Here is a 15496-nt window from a genome sequence, read left to right on the forward strand (position 1 = left end):
GGAGTTGGTACAGAGGAAAGTGACTAACATGGTTAATTGTTAAGAACAGAATATTTTATAGTCCTAAGGTTTGTCTATATCTTGGCTATTTTGTTTTTTTTATATCATTTTATAATATAATAAATTTTATTGTAGTGCCCATGATGATTCCAAAAACTACAGCAGAAACTTTAAAGCACAGGATCAATCCTTCAGCTGGAGAGACTGTTTCACAGGCAGTTGATGTTTTACTGTATACACCAGGTAAATCAATAGTTTTTAGTTTATCCATATTTGCTATACCGCCTTTCTCACTCAAAATTCTGAAAATTTTATAGATGTAAAAGTTACAAATATTAAATGTGTTTTATGTTGATACTTGTTAAAATGATATAACCGATTTCCTGCTATGCAGGTATGCCCACCACATCTATCTGAAAATGCAAATCTAATCTACAGTGGTTTAGTGGAATATAAGACTTGAAGTTGTTCAGAGAAAAGCAACAAAAAGATTATGGGGTTTACGTCACAAGACATATGAGGAGAGACTTGATGACCTGAACACGCATACCCTGGAGACAACAGGGATGCTGTGATACAAACATCCAAATATTTGAAAGGTATTAATCTACAAAGAAAACTTTTCCGGAAACAGGAAGGTGGTAGAACTGGAGGACATGGTTGCAAGGGGCCGACTCAAGAATCGTTAGTTCAGATCAGTTTATTTGGTATTTGATATACTGCCTTTCAGGCAAAATCAAAGCAGAAGTACTTTTTCACAGAGAGGGTGGTAGTTACCTGGAATGCCCTTCCGCAGGAGATGGTGGAGAAGAAAACAGGATCGAAAGAAGCTTAGCAGTGATTAGATGGCAGCACATGTAATTGGAAAGCAAAGCCAGTGCTTCTACAGTCTGTCCCCTGATCGTTGTTGGGACAGATTCAGCTTCAGTAACTGGAGAACAAAGCCAGAGCTGGGCAGACTTCTACGTTCTGTGCCCTGATCGTAACTGGACAGATAGATCAGTGCCTGGAACACTTCTATGGTCTGTGCCCTGATTGTGGCTGGAGAGATTTGGATGGGCTGGAGTGGGGCTTTGATGACAACTTCAGAAGTTGGAGAACAAGGACAGCGCCAGGCAGACTTCTACAGTCTATGCTCTGAAAATGGCAAGGACAAATCAAAATCATGTAGTATCACATACCTTATGCTATGAGTTTAACTTGTTGGACAGACTGGATGGGACTCTTTATCTGCCATCATCTGCTATGTTACTATGTAAGATTTTATAACTAAATTGTTGCATGCTCTTTTCTAGTGACTAAATGCAAAGAGGACTTCGCAATCCCTCTTTAAAAAAATCCTTAAGCTTATATAAATTTTTTGTTTCATTCCAGGACAACTTGATCCAGCAGGAAAAGGTGGCGAGACCTATCCAAAACTGTGGTGTGCTTTAAGTGAAGGGAAGGTGGTTGTGTTTAATGCATCTACTTGGTCTATTCAAGAGCATTGTTTTAAAGTGGGCAATGCAAAACTGGTGGGTGAAAAATAAATGGTGACTTCTTTTCTTTTTACAAGTCTTTACTGTATGCAAGATCAGTCATATAGAGGCTATGCAGAGCCAGGTGTCAGACCCTCAGAAATGTTTCTCAGGAGTTAAGAAGTTGATTTAATAAGCTGTGGTAGGCTTAGAACAGCCTATTGTTCTATACCTGAAATATACTTATCTATGGTAAAATTACTTGCAATCTAGTGAAGGCTTTATTAAACAAAAAATGTGTGCTCAATGAGAAGTAAATGAGTGGACTAATTTGATCACACTTTGCATGCTGCTGACCTGCATATGGAATTACTTCTAATACAGGAACATGCACTAAAAAGTTGCACACTTTCTTTGCTTCCAGTTTAGTGCTGAAACTTTACTTCAACCCCTGAGAAAGTTAGTTCGTCATCATCATTAAGTTCCTGCTGCCCAGGAGCAGCGAGCCACTGATGGCTCACAGGACCACCTAACCATTAAGGCTACTCCTATTCCCCAGAAAATCATTTGGCAGCTATAAATTTGGCCTCTAAATATCTGAGATCTCTAAGTTGAGGACTCCTGGAGCTGGGATTTCCAGTTATGATCAGACTCAGTATTCCCTAAGACCCCAGCGATCCAATGTCCTAATTAAAGGACCCCTGTACCCAATTAGCCTCAGTCTGGAACATCTGATTTCCCACTCAGTCTGTCCTCTGCCTGCCTGCCCACGTACCCTTTGCTGACTAAGCTAACCCCCGATTAATTGACTCCCTATTTACCCACTCCAGTCTTACTACTCATGTACCTCAGCCAACTAGTACTTCCCCACCTACGAACCCTAAAGATATTGGTAATTGAATGGGGAAATGGGTTAGTAAATGGCTGGAGGGTTAGGTGAGTGGGTGGAGAATATTTTAAAATGTGAGTCGAGGCTTAGTGGACGGGAGCATTAGTATTAGAATGTGTATGAGGCTTAGTGGACGGGAGCATTAGTATTAGAATGTGTATGAGGCTATCTGGTCATTTGGAACTGGATCACAAAGCCTCCTATTCAATGGCTTTAGGGTCGTTACTGAAAATGATTGAAATGGCCAGGGGAGGTTCCTGACCATTTAAAGCACTTGTCCGGGGCTAACGAATATGCATGCAGCACTTAACTGAATAATGCCACTGAACTTACCCAGTTAGTGCCTAAGACAAAACCAGCCAGTTTGTGAGCGGTCTAGCAGTTTTCCAGTTAAAGGCTGATATTCAGCACTTAACTGGATAAGTTAACTAGATGATTGGAACTGCACAAAACAGAGGCCTATCTTTATTCAGTTTGACTTACATGGTTAAGTGCTGAATATCACGCTTAACCAGATAATATTTTATACAGCCACCTAAACCCAGATACTTCAATGCTGATGTCTAGACGTGGGCCAGCATTGAATGTTCAAGGATAATACTGACAGTGGCCAAAAAAACATTGACCGCTGCCAGCTGAATATTTATCCTTTCCTTCTCTAGTCACTGAAGTTAAAATGAAATTAAAGATAACATCCACATCAGTGCCCTTTTTCCACTTATTTTGCATTTATACAGTTCTAACTGTTGCACAGTATTCATCTCATTACTTTATTATATCAGAAGTAAACTAAAAATATGAATGCAGAAGTAAACATATTTGCATTAAAAATTTAATGCAGTTTTCAGTACACTCATTTTATATTTGGACCGAGGAAGGTAAAGTATTTTATGTGCCAGTGCATACATGTGTCTAAAACAATGGTTCTCAACTTTACATAAGAACTTGTGTTTTGCCTCACTTAAATAGTGGACTAAATAAATGAAAGTATTTACCTAGAGGAGGTTATACCTCCTAGATTTATATCCCTTTTTCAGTTTTTATAAAATTCAGTTACTGCTTTTGCAGTCATGTTATGTGATTGTAAAATTAGAAAATTATAAATAAAGAATATAAAAAAAAAAAAAAAAACTTTACATAAGAACATAAGAGTAGCCATACTGGGTCAGACCAATGGTCTATCTAGCCCGGTGTCCTGTTTTCCAAACAGTGGCCAAGCCAGGTCACAAGTACCTGACAGAAACCCAAATCGTGGCAACACTCCATACTACAAATCCCAGGGCAAGCAGTTGCTTCCCTTGGCTGTCTCAATAGCAGACTATGGACGTTTCCTCCAGGAGTTTGTCCAAACCCTTTTAAAACCCAGATATGCTAATAATCACTGTTACCACCTCCTCCGGCAAAGAGTTCCAGAGCTTTAGTATTTGTTGAGTGAAAAAATGTTTCCTCCTATTTGTTTTAGAAGTATTTCCTTGTAACTTCTTCGAGTGTCCCCTAGTCTTTGTACTTTGCAACGAGTAAAAAATTGATTTACTTCTACTCGTTCTACACCACTCGAGATTTTGTAGACCTCAATCATATCTCCCCTCATCCGTCTCTTTTTCAAGCTGAAGAGCCCAAACCTCTTTAGCCTTTCCTCATACGAGAGGAGTTCCATCCCCTTTATCATTTTAGTCGCTTTTGTTTGAATCTTTTCTAATTCCGCTGTATCTTTTTTGAGATACAGCGACCAGAACAGCGCAATATTCAGGGTGCGGACGCACCATAGAGCTATACAAAGGCATTATAGTATTTTCGGTCTTAATCACCAGTCCTTTCCTAATAATTCCTAGTATCCTGTTTGCTTTTTTGGCTGCTGCCACACCCTGAGCAGATTTCAGCACATTATCTACAACACCACCCAGATCTTTTTCTTGAGCACTGACCCCCAAGGTGGACCCTAGCATCAGGTAACAGTGATTCGGATTATTCTTTCCAATGTGCATCACCTTGCATTTGTCCACATTAAATTTCATCTGCCATTTGGACACCCAGTCTTTCAATTTCCTAAGGTCTTCCTGCAATATTTCACAGTCCGCACGTGTTTGAACAACTTTGAATAGTTTTGTATCATCTGTATAAATGCCTGTATATACTATGAAAACCGCTTTGAATATATTTTTAAAAACCACAGAAAGGTGGGGGTATATCAAGTCCCATTACCTTTCCCTTTCCTATTTCTTACACTGAAGACACAACTTAATCTGTAATTTTTATCCTCTCCTCCTGCAAGGAAAAATATCTTTATTTCATGTTTTCCTGAATTCTTATACTGGTTTTTGTCTCTTCTACTTCAGACATCCTTTCTGTGAATAAATTTGTTCCTCTAGACAATCAAGGTAAATCAGCCACATAAGTGGGTAATGTCATCATTTTCCAGATAGCTGTGGAAAAGCCTTAGAAAGCTTTTCTCAGGCATGTATGGGAGTTTCCTCTCAGTCACATGTGTACCAATTAAAAAACACCTTCCCCCCAATATTCAACAGGAAATAGCCAGTTATCTCCCACTGACTATTTGCAGTCAGTGTATAGCGGTTAACCAATTATATCGCATGATATAACTAGCTATCCGCAAATATTCAGCACATCACTAGCAAAGTTTGGCAGCAAAATTGGGCCACCGAAATAGTAGGCCTATCTTTGGCCTCTATAAACTTAATCGGCCAGCGCTGAATATTGGCTTGGCGGGTTAAGTTTAAACCGGCCAAAAATAAACTGGATATTCAATGCCAGTCACTGGAAACAGCTCAGCATTGAATATCCGGTCTCGCTGTCGACTGTGTGGGTTAGCTGGGCTGCCTCCTGTGGTCTGAGTATCGGCCCCATTCTCTTTCTCTGAGCACAAGCGTTTCACCAAATTGCACACACGTGACTACCAGTCTAAGGGTGGTTTTTAACACTGAATAAACTGGATGAAAATTTCAAAAGCTATTGAGTGGGATGGAGTGAAAGAGACTCCAAGATAGCTTCTGACTTTAGCTTAGGAGCTCATTCATTTTAACATTATCATAAAACATTTTTGTAAGATTAGGGGAGAGGAGGAGTCAACAAAGCCATCAGAATTAGCTTGAAGAAGCTGGGTGTTCGTGAAAACTCAAGAGTGTCCAGAGTTCAAGGCAGCAGATCTCATTCTGCTAGGACAAGCAGAACAATAATTCACACATGAGTGATGTCATCCAACAGAACCCAGTGTTGGAAAATCCCCAGCTTTTTTTCTAGAATTTTTTCAGAGTCCCACTGCACATGCGGACATGCCTTCCCAACTACTGTGTCTTCTCTCATCCATGGGAACAGTGCATACATTCTCTTATCTCTCTTACTTCTCATGCCTGAGGGGTTTTCTTCAGTCTGACGTTTTGTTTCCTTTGTAAGTGCTTTTGTAAGGTTCCTTAGTGCTTTTAAGCACTTTTTATTTCTCTAAGGCTCACTAGCCGCCTTAGGCCTGAGCACTCCAGGAAAAAACTTTTGTTTGTTTTTCCTTCTTCATTGAGCCATTTGATTTTGCTTCATCTGTCTTCCCTGCCATGTTCCAAAAAACTAACAGTAATTTTAAGCAGTGCACCCAGTGTGGCAAGATCACTCATAATTGGTGCTTATCATGCTTGGGGCCTGATCACGATGCTTCTTTTTGTCATTTCTGTCGCCAGATGTCCAAGAAAAACCATTAAGAGTCTAGAACAGTGCAAAACACTCATTTGTGCTTCCCAGTTTCAGTCATTGGGAAAAAACCTCCATGGCAAATTGGATTGAACAATATCACACAAATCTGTATATCAAAGAATTAATCAAACTGTCCATAGAGGCTTAAAAAAAACTTTCAAACTTACCTTGCACATAATAGCGATTTATATGAGCAGAAGTCACAGTGAATTAAATTGCTGTTAGATTCACAAGGTCCCGTTTGCCAGTGAGGGCCTTGTTTCACGGGAACACCCACTGCTTCAGGGCATTTCGTGAACCAATGCAAAACGCTGCTCATCTCATTTAGCGTCCTGTAGGACAAAATTGCCATTTTTGTTTGCCAGTGACTGAAATTAGGAAGCACGAATGAGTGCTCCAGTATGCTTCTGAGGCTTTTTCCTTCACTGGCATTTACTATACTGTTTAGTCTATGTGTGAATTATTATTAGTGGGGAGATTGTTATATATTTTCATTTTTGGATATTTGAACCTCCCTCCTCAATATTTCTATTACTGTATATTTAACATATACACAAGACCGACTCTTATGTACAGAAGGCTCCTGGATTTGAAAAGCTCCAGCTGCCGTACCACTCCATGGTCATTGAATCCACTCTCAAAAAAGCGAAACGTTTCAAGTCTCACTCCTTGGCACCCCCGGGGAGGGATGCTCAGACATTGAACTCTTTTGGGAGAAAAGTTTATCAGAATGCTGTGCTGTCCTCCCACATTCTTACCAGCTCTTCATGAACATGTACTTGTGGTCCTTGGTAAACAGTGTAGTGGAGTTTGCAAACACTACCACCTGAATAGGTTGCTGAACTCCATCAGTTAGCAGCCAAGCAGCAGGAATCTTGGAAGCACACTGCCCAAGCAGCGTATGATGCTTTCTTCCAGGGCCTCCACTATAAGTATCAGAATGCACAGACTCTCCTGGCTGCATACTTCCAGCCTAGAACTAGCAGTTCAGAAACAGCTGGCGGACATCCCCTGCCGGGGAGATAATCTTTTTGACAACAAAGTGGAGGAGTTCGCTGACCTCAACAAAAAAACATGCTGATACCATCAAGTTGCTATTGTAGGCCACCTCCACTTAACCCTCCTCTTCCAGAAGGTATTCGGGCGCAGGCCACAGGAGGACCTACTACTCTCAAAGATGTAGGGGCCTTCTTGCCTTGCATCCTTCCCATGCAGTCTAGAGCTCCTGCTCCCGCCCAAGACAACAGAAAGCTCAAAAGTCGCCATCTGCTCCACAGTCAAACCAGGTGACGAGCTTTTGACTGGCTCTAAGAGAGCACAGCCGCTGTCAAAGTAATTATCCTGGATAACCTACCAGAAGGGGAGGAGGCTGAATTTTTTCTAAGAAAGGTGGCCTCTTATAACCTCAGACCAGTAAGTTCTCAAAATTGTCTGGATCAGTTACATACTTCATTGGTGAACATCTCCAACTTTCTCCCCGAGAGCTTCAAAGCTAAACTCTCAGCACCAGGAACTTCTGTTTCGGGAGCTCTCTTCCCTTTTTCAGACCAATGCAGTCAACCCGTTCCACCTAGGAAAAAGTAAAGAATTCTATTCCAAGTACTTCCTGGTCCCCCAAAAGACAGGAGGATTCCATCCCATCCCATCCTAGATCTAAGGGCCCTCAACAAATATCTGGCCAAGGAAAAGTTCATGATGGTTGCCTGAGGCACCTACTTTCCGTGATTCAGGTACAAGATTGGCTATGCTCTCTGGACTTAAAGGACGCTCATATACACACACACACACAAATACATCCCAATCACAAGAAGTATCTAAGATTCGAAGTAGGGAAACACCACTACCATTACCGCATTCTGCTCTGTGGCCTCACATCCACTCCCAGAGTTTTTACAAAATGTCTTGCAGTAGTCGCAGTGTTGCCACACAGACTGGGAGTACATGTGTTTCCCCTACCTGGACAATTGGCTGATGAAGAGCACGTCCAGGGATGGGGCTCAGGAATCCATGACCAGAACTGTTTGGGTATTAGAGCTACTAAGGTTTGTTATTAACTACCCGAAGTCCCATTTACTTTCCGTTCAAAGATTGATGTTCATTGGTGCCTGCTAGACAGTTAAGGCCAGCTTTCTATTGAACCAGCATGTGGACACTCTGGTCTGCATTGCAGCACAGGTCCACCAGAGCCATCAGGTTACACCTCAGCAGATGATGAGATTGCTAGGTCACGTAGCCTCCATGGTCCACGTGACACCCATGGGTCATCTCCATTTGAGAACTGCTCAGTGGCTTTCCAAATGTTGCAGGCCAATGGGAATCTAGAAGACGTTGTCAATGTCACTCCTTTCTGGGAGTGTCTGTTGTGGTGGACAGTTCAATCCAATTTGATTCTGGGACTTCCATTCCAAATTGCCCCACCCCCACAAGACAGTGACAGCAGATGCATCTAACCTGAGATGGGGAGCCTATGTAGATGGGTTTTACACTTAGGGTCAGTGGTCCTCCCAGGATACTCGGTTTCATATAAACCTCCTGGAGCTCTGAGCAATATGGAATGCTCTAAGGGCTTTCAGAAATCAGTTGATGCACAAAATTGTCCTTATTCAGCCAGCCAGGTTACAATGTACTACATCAACAAGCAGGGAGGCACAGACTCATATCTCCTGTGTCTGGAAGTGCTAGGATTGTGGGCCTGGGCCTCCCAGAATGGGATGTTGCTCAGAGACACTTACCTGGCTGGGAAATGCAACAATCTGGCAGACAGGCTGAGCAGGGTAATGCAAGCGTATGAGTGATCCCTAAGCATGGGCATAGCCCAAGAGACCTTCTGAGAGTGGAACACTACCTTGGTGGATCTCTTTGCCACTCATCTCAACAACAAGTTCCCTCAGTACTGCTCCAAACTGAGATCTCAAGGCAGACTAGCCTTTGGTTCCTTTCTCCTTCATTGGAGAACAGGTCTTCTGTATATGTATCCTTCCATACCTTCAATAATGAAGACTTTGCTGAAACCCAAGCAGGACAGATGGCCCATGATCCTCATCATCTTCTATTGGTTGAGGCAAATAACGGTTTTCTTTACTTCTGGAGCTGGTCTCCGAAGAGCCATGGAGATTGGACTGCTTTCTGATCCTAGTCACTCAGAATGAGAGGTCTCGTCTGCATCCCAGCCTCCAGTCTCTGGCCTATATAGCCTGAATGTTGAGAGAGTAGTAGTTGGTTTATTCCATCTACATGAGGATGTCTCCCAAGTTCTACTTGCTTCCAGGAAAGGGTTTTCTAAGAGGTCTTACAGCTTCAAGTGGAGGAGGTTTGCTGTCTGGTGTGAGGGCACGGTCCTAGACCCCTTTTCCTGTCCTACATAAAATTGCTTGAGTACCTTCTACACTTGTCAGATTTGGGCCTGAAGACCAACTCTGTTAAGGTTAACTTCAGTGCAATTGGCACTTATCACGGCAAGCCCATGTCTGTATAGCCTCTAGTTGTTTGATTCATGAGAGGTTTGCTGTTGCTTAAGCCCCTGTCAAACCTTCCACAGTGTCATGGGATCTCAGTGTTCTCACCCAGCTTATGAAAGCTCTATTTGAGCCATTTGATACCTGCCATATTAAGTTTTTAACTTGGAAGGCTGTTTACTTGGTGGTGGTCACTTCAGCCCGCAGTTAGTGAGCTTCAGGCTCTAGTATCTGATCCACCTTACACAAGATTTTATTTCAACAGAGTACTTCTGCACATGCATCCTAAGTTCCTTCCTCAGGTTGTATCAGAATTCCATCTTAAGTCAGTTAGCCTACCAACATTCTTGCCCAGACCCCATGCTCATCCAGGTGAAAGCGCATTGCATACCCTGGACTGCAAAATAGCCCTTGCCTTCTATCTGGCTTGCGGTAATATAGGTGCAGATTTTGGGCGAGAGCCGATCCATTTTTTAGCGCGCCTGTAAAAAAGGCCTTTTAAATATTTTTACCGAAAATGGATGTGTGGCAAAATGAAAATTGCCGCATGTCCCATTTTGGGTCTGAGACCTTACCGCCTGCTATTGACCTAGCAGTAAAGACTCACACGGTAACTTGGCGGTAATGACCTACGCACGCCAAATGCCAATTGGCGTGTGTCTGTTACGCATACCCAAAAATAAAAAATTATTTTTCAGACGCACGTATCGGATGCTCGCCAAAAATGAAATTACTTTAAGAGCCACGCAGTAGTTGGGCAGTAACTCCATTTTGGTGCGCTTTGGGTGCGTGTAGACGCTTACACGGCTTAGTAAAAGGGCCCCTAACTTGGTTAGCACGTACAAACATAAGGCCCTTGAAGGTACAGTGTCAAAATTTCTACATAAACTAAGTACATAAGTACATAAGTAGTGCCATACTGGGAAAGACCAAAGGTCCATCTAGCCCAGCATCCTGTCACCGACAGTGGCCAATCCAGGTCAAGGGCACCTGGCACGCTCCCCAAACGTAAAAACATTCCAGACAAGTTATACCTAAAAATGCGGAATTTTTCCAAGTCCATTTAATAGCGGTCTATGGACTTGTCCTTTAGGAATCTATCTAACCCCTTTTTAAACTCCGTCAAGCTAACCGCCCGTACCACGTTCTCCGGCAACGAATTCCAGAGTCTAATTACACGTTGGGTGAAGAAAAATTTTCTCCGATTCGTTTTAAATTTACCACACTGTAGCTTCAACTCATGCCCTCTAGTCCTAGTATTTTTGGATAGCGTGAACAGTCGCTTCACATCCACCCGATCCATTCCACTCATTATTTTATACACTTCTATCATATCTCCCCTCAGCCGTCTCTTCTCCAAGCTGAAAAGCCCTAGCCTTCTCAGCCTCTCTTCATAGGAAAGTCGTCCCATCCCCACTATCATTTTCGTCGCCCTTCGCTGTACCTTTTCCAATTCTACTATATCTTTTTTGAGATACGGAGACCAGTACTGAACACAATACTCCAGGTGCGGTCGCACCATGGAGCGATACAACGGCATTATAACATCCGCACACCTGGACTCCATACCCTTCCTAATAACACCCAACATTCTATTCGCTTTCCTAGCCGCAGCAGCACACTGAGCAGAAGGTTTCAGCGTATCATCGACGACGACACCCAGATCCCTTTCTTGATCCGTAACTCCTAACGCGGAACCTTGCAAGACGTAGCTATAATTCGGGTTCCTCTTACCCACATGCATCACTTTGCACTTGTCAACATTGAACTTCATCTGCCACTTGCACGCCCATTCTCCCAGTCTCGCAAGGTCCTCCTGTAATTGTTCACATTCCTCCAGTGACAGCACAAAAACCTAACTTCAACACTCATAAAATTACATAAAATTTCCAATAGGTCAACCAATCAGGGCAGTCCCTAGTTCTCGGACCACCTCTTTCATTTTTCACTAAACTGATGGGTCTATAAACATTTCCTAAACCAAGCCAGAGTGAGTCCCTTGCAAAGCATGGGCACTCCAACAGACTATCTACACGACCTTCTACCCTGGAGCTACCAGTAGGCTTTCTCTTATAGAACGTTAAGTTATTTGAAGAGAGCCAACATTGTTTATCCAAAAGGTATTTCCTTTTCATCCTGCTAGACCAGTCCAGACAAGTGGGTTATGCTCCAAAGCCAGCAGGTGGAGGCATAGAACACTGATATTTCAGTAATGTTATCACCATTAGAGGGAGTGGTGTAACCCTGGAAAAGTATTTCTCTGCCTCAAGCAGATGGTGCAGGATGGACTGGTGTAACATAATTCTGGAAAGAAGGCTAGACTCCATGGGCCACACTCCACAGTCTGTGCCCTGTAGTTCAGTCTCTGGCCAGTGAGAGCTCTAAGGAATTGGTCTATGGAGGTCTGCCCTGACATTGCCTTGGTTCAGTGATGAACTAAGAAAACTCAAAACTCTTTCTAGAAAACTTGAACGGGCATGGAAGAAAAAAAAGGATGAGCATACTCTCAATGCATGGAAACAAATGCTAAGAAAATGTAAATATGCAATTAGACGATCCAAAAGGCTTTACTATAAAACTAAAATAGGTCCGGACTACAAAGACCTGAAGAAATTATTTCATTTTGTCAATAAGCTAACAGATACTCACTCACCTCAATCAATACTGATATTCCATCTGCTGTTAATCTTGCCATATACTTTAAGGAAAAAATAACAGAATTTGCGCAATTCACTACCTCAGCACAACCCAGACATGGATCATTTCATCAGCTACCTGGATTATCCAATTTCTATTGCAAACTGGACACCTGCCCTAACCACTTACTTAAATTTGCTCCTGACCATTTTATCGCAGACCTTACAAACTATCTAAACTACATGCTTGAACATGGTTTTTTCCCTGTGGAATATGGTAACATTTTACTCACTCCAGTACCAAAGGACACCAAGAAAAAAAGCAGTGATCTCACAAATTACAGCCCTAACGCATCCATTAGTACTACTACTACTATTTAGCATGTCTATAGTGCTACAAGGCATACGCAGCGCTGCACAAACATAGAAGAAAGACAGTCCCTGCTCAAAGAGCTTACAGTCTAATAGACAAAAAATAAATAAAGTAATCAAATCAATTAATGTGAACGGGAAGGAAGAGAGGAGGGTAGGTGGAGACGAGTGGTTACAAGTGGTTACGAGTCAAAAGCAATGTTAAAGAGGTGGGCTTTCAGTCTAGATTTAAAGGTGGCCAAGAATGGGGCAAGACGTAGGGGCTCAGGAAGTTTATTCCAGGCGTAGGGTGCAGCGAGACAGAAGGCGCGAAGTCTGGAGTTGGCAGTAGTGGAGAAGGGAACAGATAAGAAGGATTTATCCATGGAGCGGAGTGCACGGGAAGGGGTGTAGGGAAGGACGAGTGTGGAGAGATACTGGGGAGCAGCAGAGTGAGTACATTTATAGGTTAGTAGAAGAAGTTTGAACAGGATGCGAAAATGGATAGGGAGCCAGTGAAGGGTCTTGAGGAGAGGGGTAGTATGAGTAAAGCGACCCTGGCGGAAGATGACAGGCATCCATCCCAGTTATTGTCAAATTTATGGAGAGCATGGTGACCAAACAACTTAATGATTATCTGGATAAGTTCTCTATACTGCACGAATCACAATCAGGATTCTGTCCCCTCCATAGCACTGAAACCTTGCTTATTACTCTCATTGCCAACTTCAAGCAGGAAATAGCTTTAGGCAAAAGCATACTTCTTCTCCAGTTTGACATGTCGAGCGCTTTTGACATGGTTAACCATAACATTCTACTAAACCTTCTTGATTACTTCGGAACTGGCGGAAATGTACTTAGATGGATTAAGGGTTTTTTAACGTCTAGAACTTATCAAGTAAAATCCAATTCAAACGTATCACCACCATGGAAAGCAGCCTGTGGAGTCCCTCAAGGTTCACCATTATTCCCTACACTCTTCAACATAATGCTGATTCCTTTGGCCATGTCCTTATCCAATCTAGGCTTTAACCCGTTCATTTATGCTGATGATGTCACAATTTACATTCCCTTTAGACATGACTTGTCTGAAATTACTAATGAAATCAACCGTGGCCTGAACACTATGAACTCATGGGCAACTTCTTTTCAACTGAAACTAAATGCTGAGAAAACGCACTGCCTTATCCTTTCATCTCAATACAATAAGCTCAAACCTTCAATTTAATCGCCCCTGATCTTACCCTTTCTATGTCTGAGAGCCTAAAAATACTTGGTTTAATAATTGATCGCAACCTATCATTTGAAAGCCAAATTTATTCCACTACTAAGAAAATGTTCTTCTCATTGTGGAAACTTAAAAAGATAAAACCTTTCTTCCTGAGAGAAGTATTTCGTAATGTAATACAATCAATGGTATTATGCTACTTAGACTACTGTAATGGTATATATGCAGGATGTAATGAAGAACTTACAAAGAAACTTCAGACAGCTCAAAACACCGCAGCCAGATTAATTTATGGTAAATCCAAATTTGATAGTGCTAAACATCTTTGAGAGAAACTGCATTGGCTTCTAATTAAGGAGCGAATCACTTTCAAAATCTGCACCCTAGTCCACAAAATTCTTCATAGTGAAGCCCCAGGATACATGACTAACTTAATCAACCTACCATCCAGGAACACATCCAGATTTTCTCGTTCATTCTTAAACCTTCATTACCCCAGCTGCAACGGCCTCAAATATAAATCCACTTATGCTTCCACCTTCTCTTTTGTAAGTACACAACTTTGGAATGCACTGCCTAAAGCTGTAAAAACTACTCACAATCATCTCAATTTCAGGAAATTACTCAAGACAAGCTTATTCGGAAAGGCCTACCCCAAAGATCCAACAAACGTCTCTACATCCTGCAACACAGCAAATTAATGGACAATTTAGGACATTATTACCCATTCCTCCTTTTCCCTGTATATCCTGTTTTTTTGTTCCTTTCTGACTACTACATTATATCTTATGTAAGTTATATATTGTATTTGTATATTTACCGGATTGGCAATTGCCTCCATGGTTTGATGTAAGCCACATTGAGCCTGCAAATATGTGGGAAAATGTGGGGTACAAATGTGATAAATAAATATGGCTTAGAGGGCTATATTTCCACTTCAACCCTGAGCCTCGGCCTATGGCTCTTGACTCAGTGTAACTGCGCTTGCAGTGGTCTCATGGAGCCTCTTCCAGCAAGGGAATCGCTGCCCCCCCTTCGCCCCCCAACAGCTCTGTTTGTCCTCAGTCCTAGGATTCTGGCCTCCAGACCTCACTCCTAGGAGGGTGGAGACATCTACCCAGGGAGGCCAGGATGCTGCAGGAGGGTAAATACAGACTCTGAGGGCCCTCCACACTCGCTGCCTCTGGTTGCTCCACCCCCAAAACCCTCTTTTGTGTTTCCACAGGTTGTTTAAAATGAAAAAAAAAAAGGATTGAAAGTAATCAAGGAGGGCGTGTCAAGATGGTGACTTAACAAGACGCGTTAGAAACGCTCTTGTAAACGCAGTTGAATATAACTATTCTTCTTGAATATGCCACATTCTAAACGAAAGGGGTTGACGAGACTAGTACCCCCGCCTACCTCGACTTCCTCTCCGATTCAGCCGAGCCACGAGCGTTTCTTTACGGCTACCTTCCAGACTGTGAAGGATGCGGATTCCATTGCGGGGCTATCTGGGGAAGAGGAAACCCTGCCGGGAGATGAAATATCCCTCTCTCCACCATCAATGTTGATACCTCCGTGCCCGGCGTCGACAGCGGCTCTAGAGGGAGAACAGCACTCTACCGGAAGTGTTGCGGGTGTGGATCCCAGCGAGGGACTGGCACCGCTGCGGAGAGCGCCGAGAACCGAGGCAGGAGCCTCAGAGAAAGTGCAGGAGATAAGTCTGGAAATGATCTGGCTGAAGCTGAATAAAATGGACTCAACTCTTCAGCAAACATCAGGTGAAGTCAATGCATTTA

General features: G+C 42.6%; 1 protein-coding gene across 1 annotated transcript in view; it reads left to right on the forward strand.

Annotated features, from left to right (window-relative positions):
• DENND3 (DENN domain containing 3) overlaps nt 1-15496 on the forward strand; it is a 390432-nt gene that overhangs the window by 336061 nt on the left and 38875 nt on the right. Inside the window, exons 17-18 of the mRNA XM_030219612.1 lie at nt 136-243; nt 1375-1514. Coding sequence (XP_030075472.1) covers nt 136-243; nt 1375-1514 — 248 coding nt within the window. The remainder of the gene's footprint in view (nt 1-135; nt 244-1374; nt 1515-15496) is intronic.

The sequence above is a fragment of the Microcaecilia unicolor genome, chromosome 1 (assembly GCF_901765095.1).
Source record: "Microcaecilia unicolor chromosome 1, aMicUni1.1, whole genome shotgun sequence".
NCBI classification, from domain to species: domain Eukaryota; kingdom Metazoa; phylum Chordata; class Amphibia; order Gymnophiona; family Siphonopidae; genus Microcaecilia; species Microcaecilia unicolor.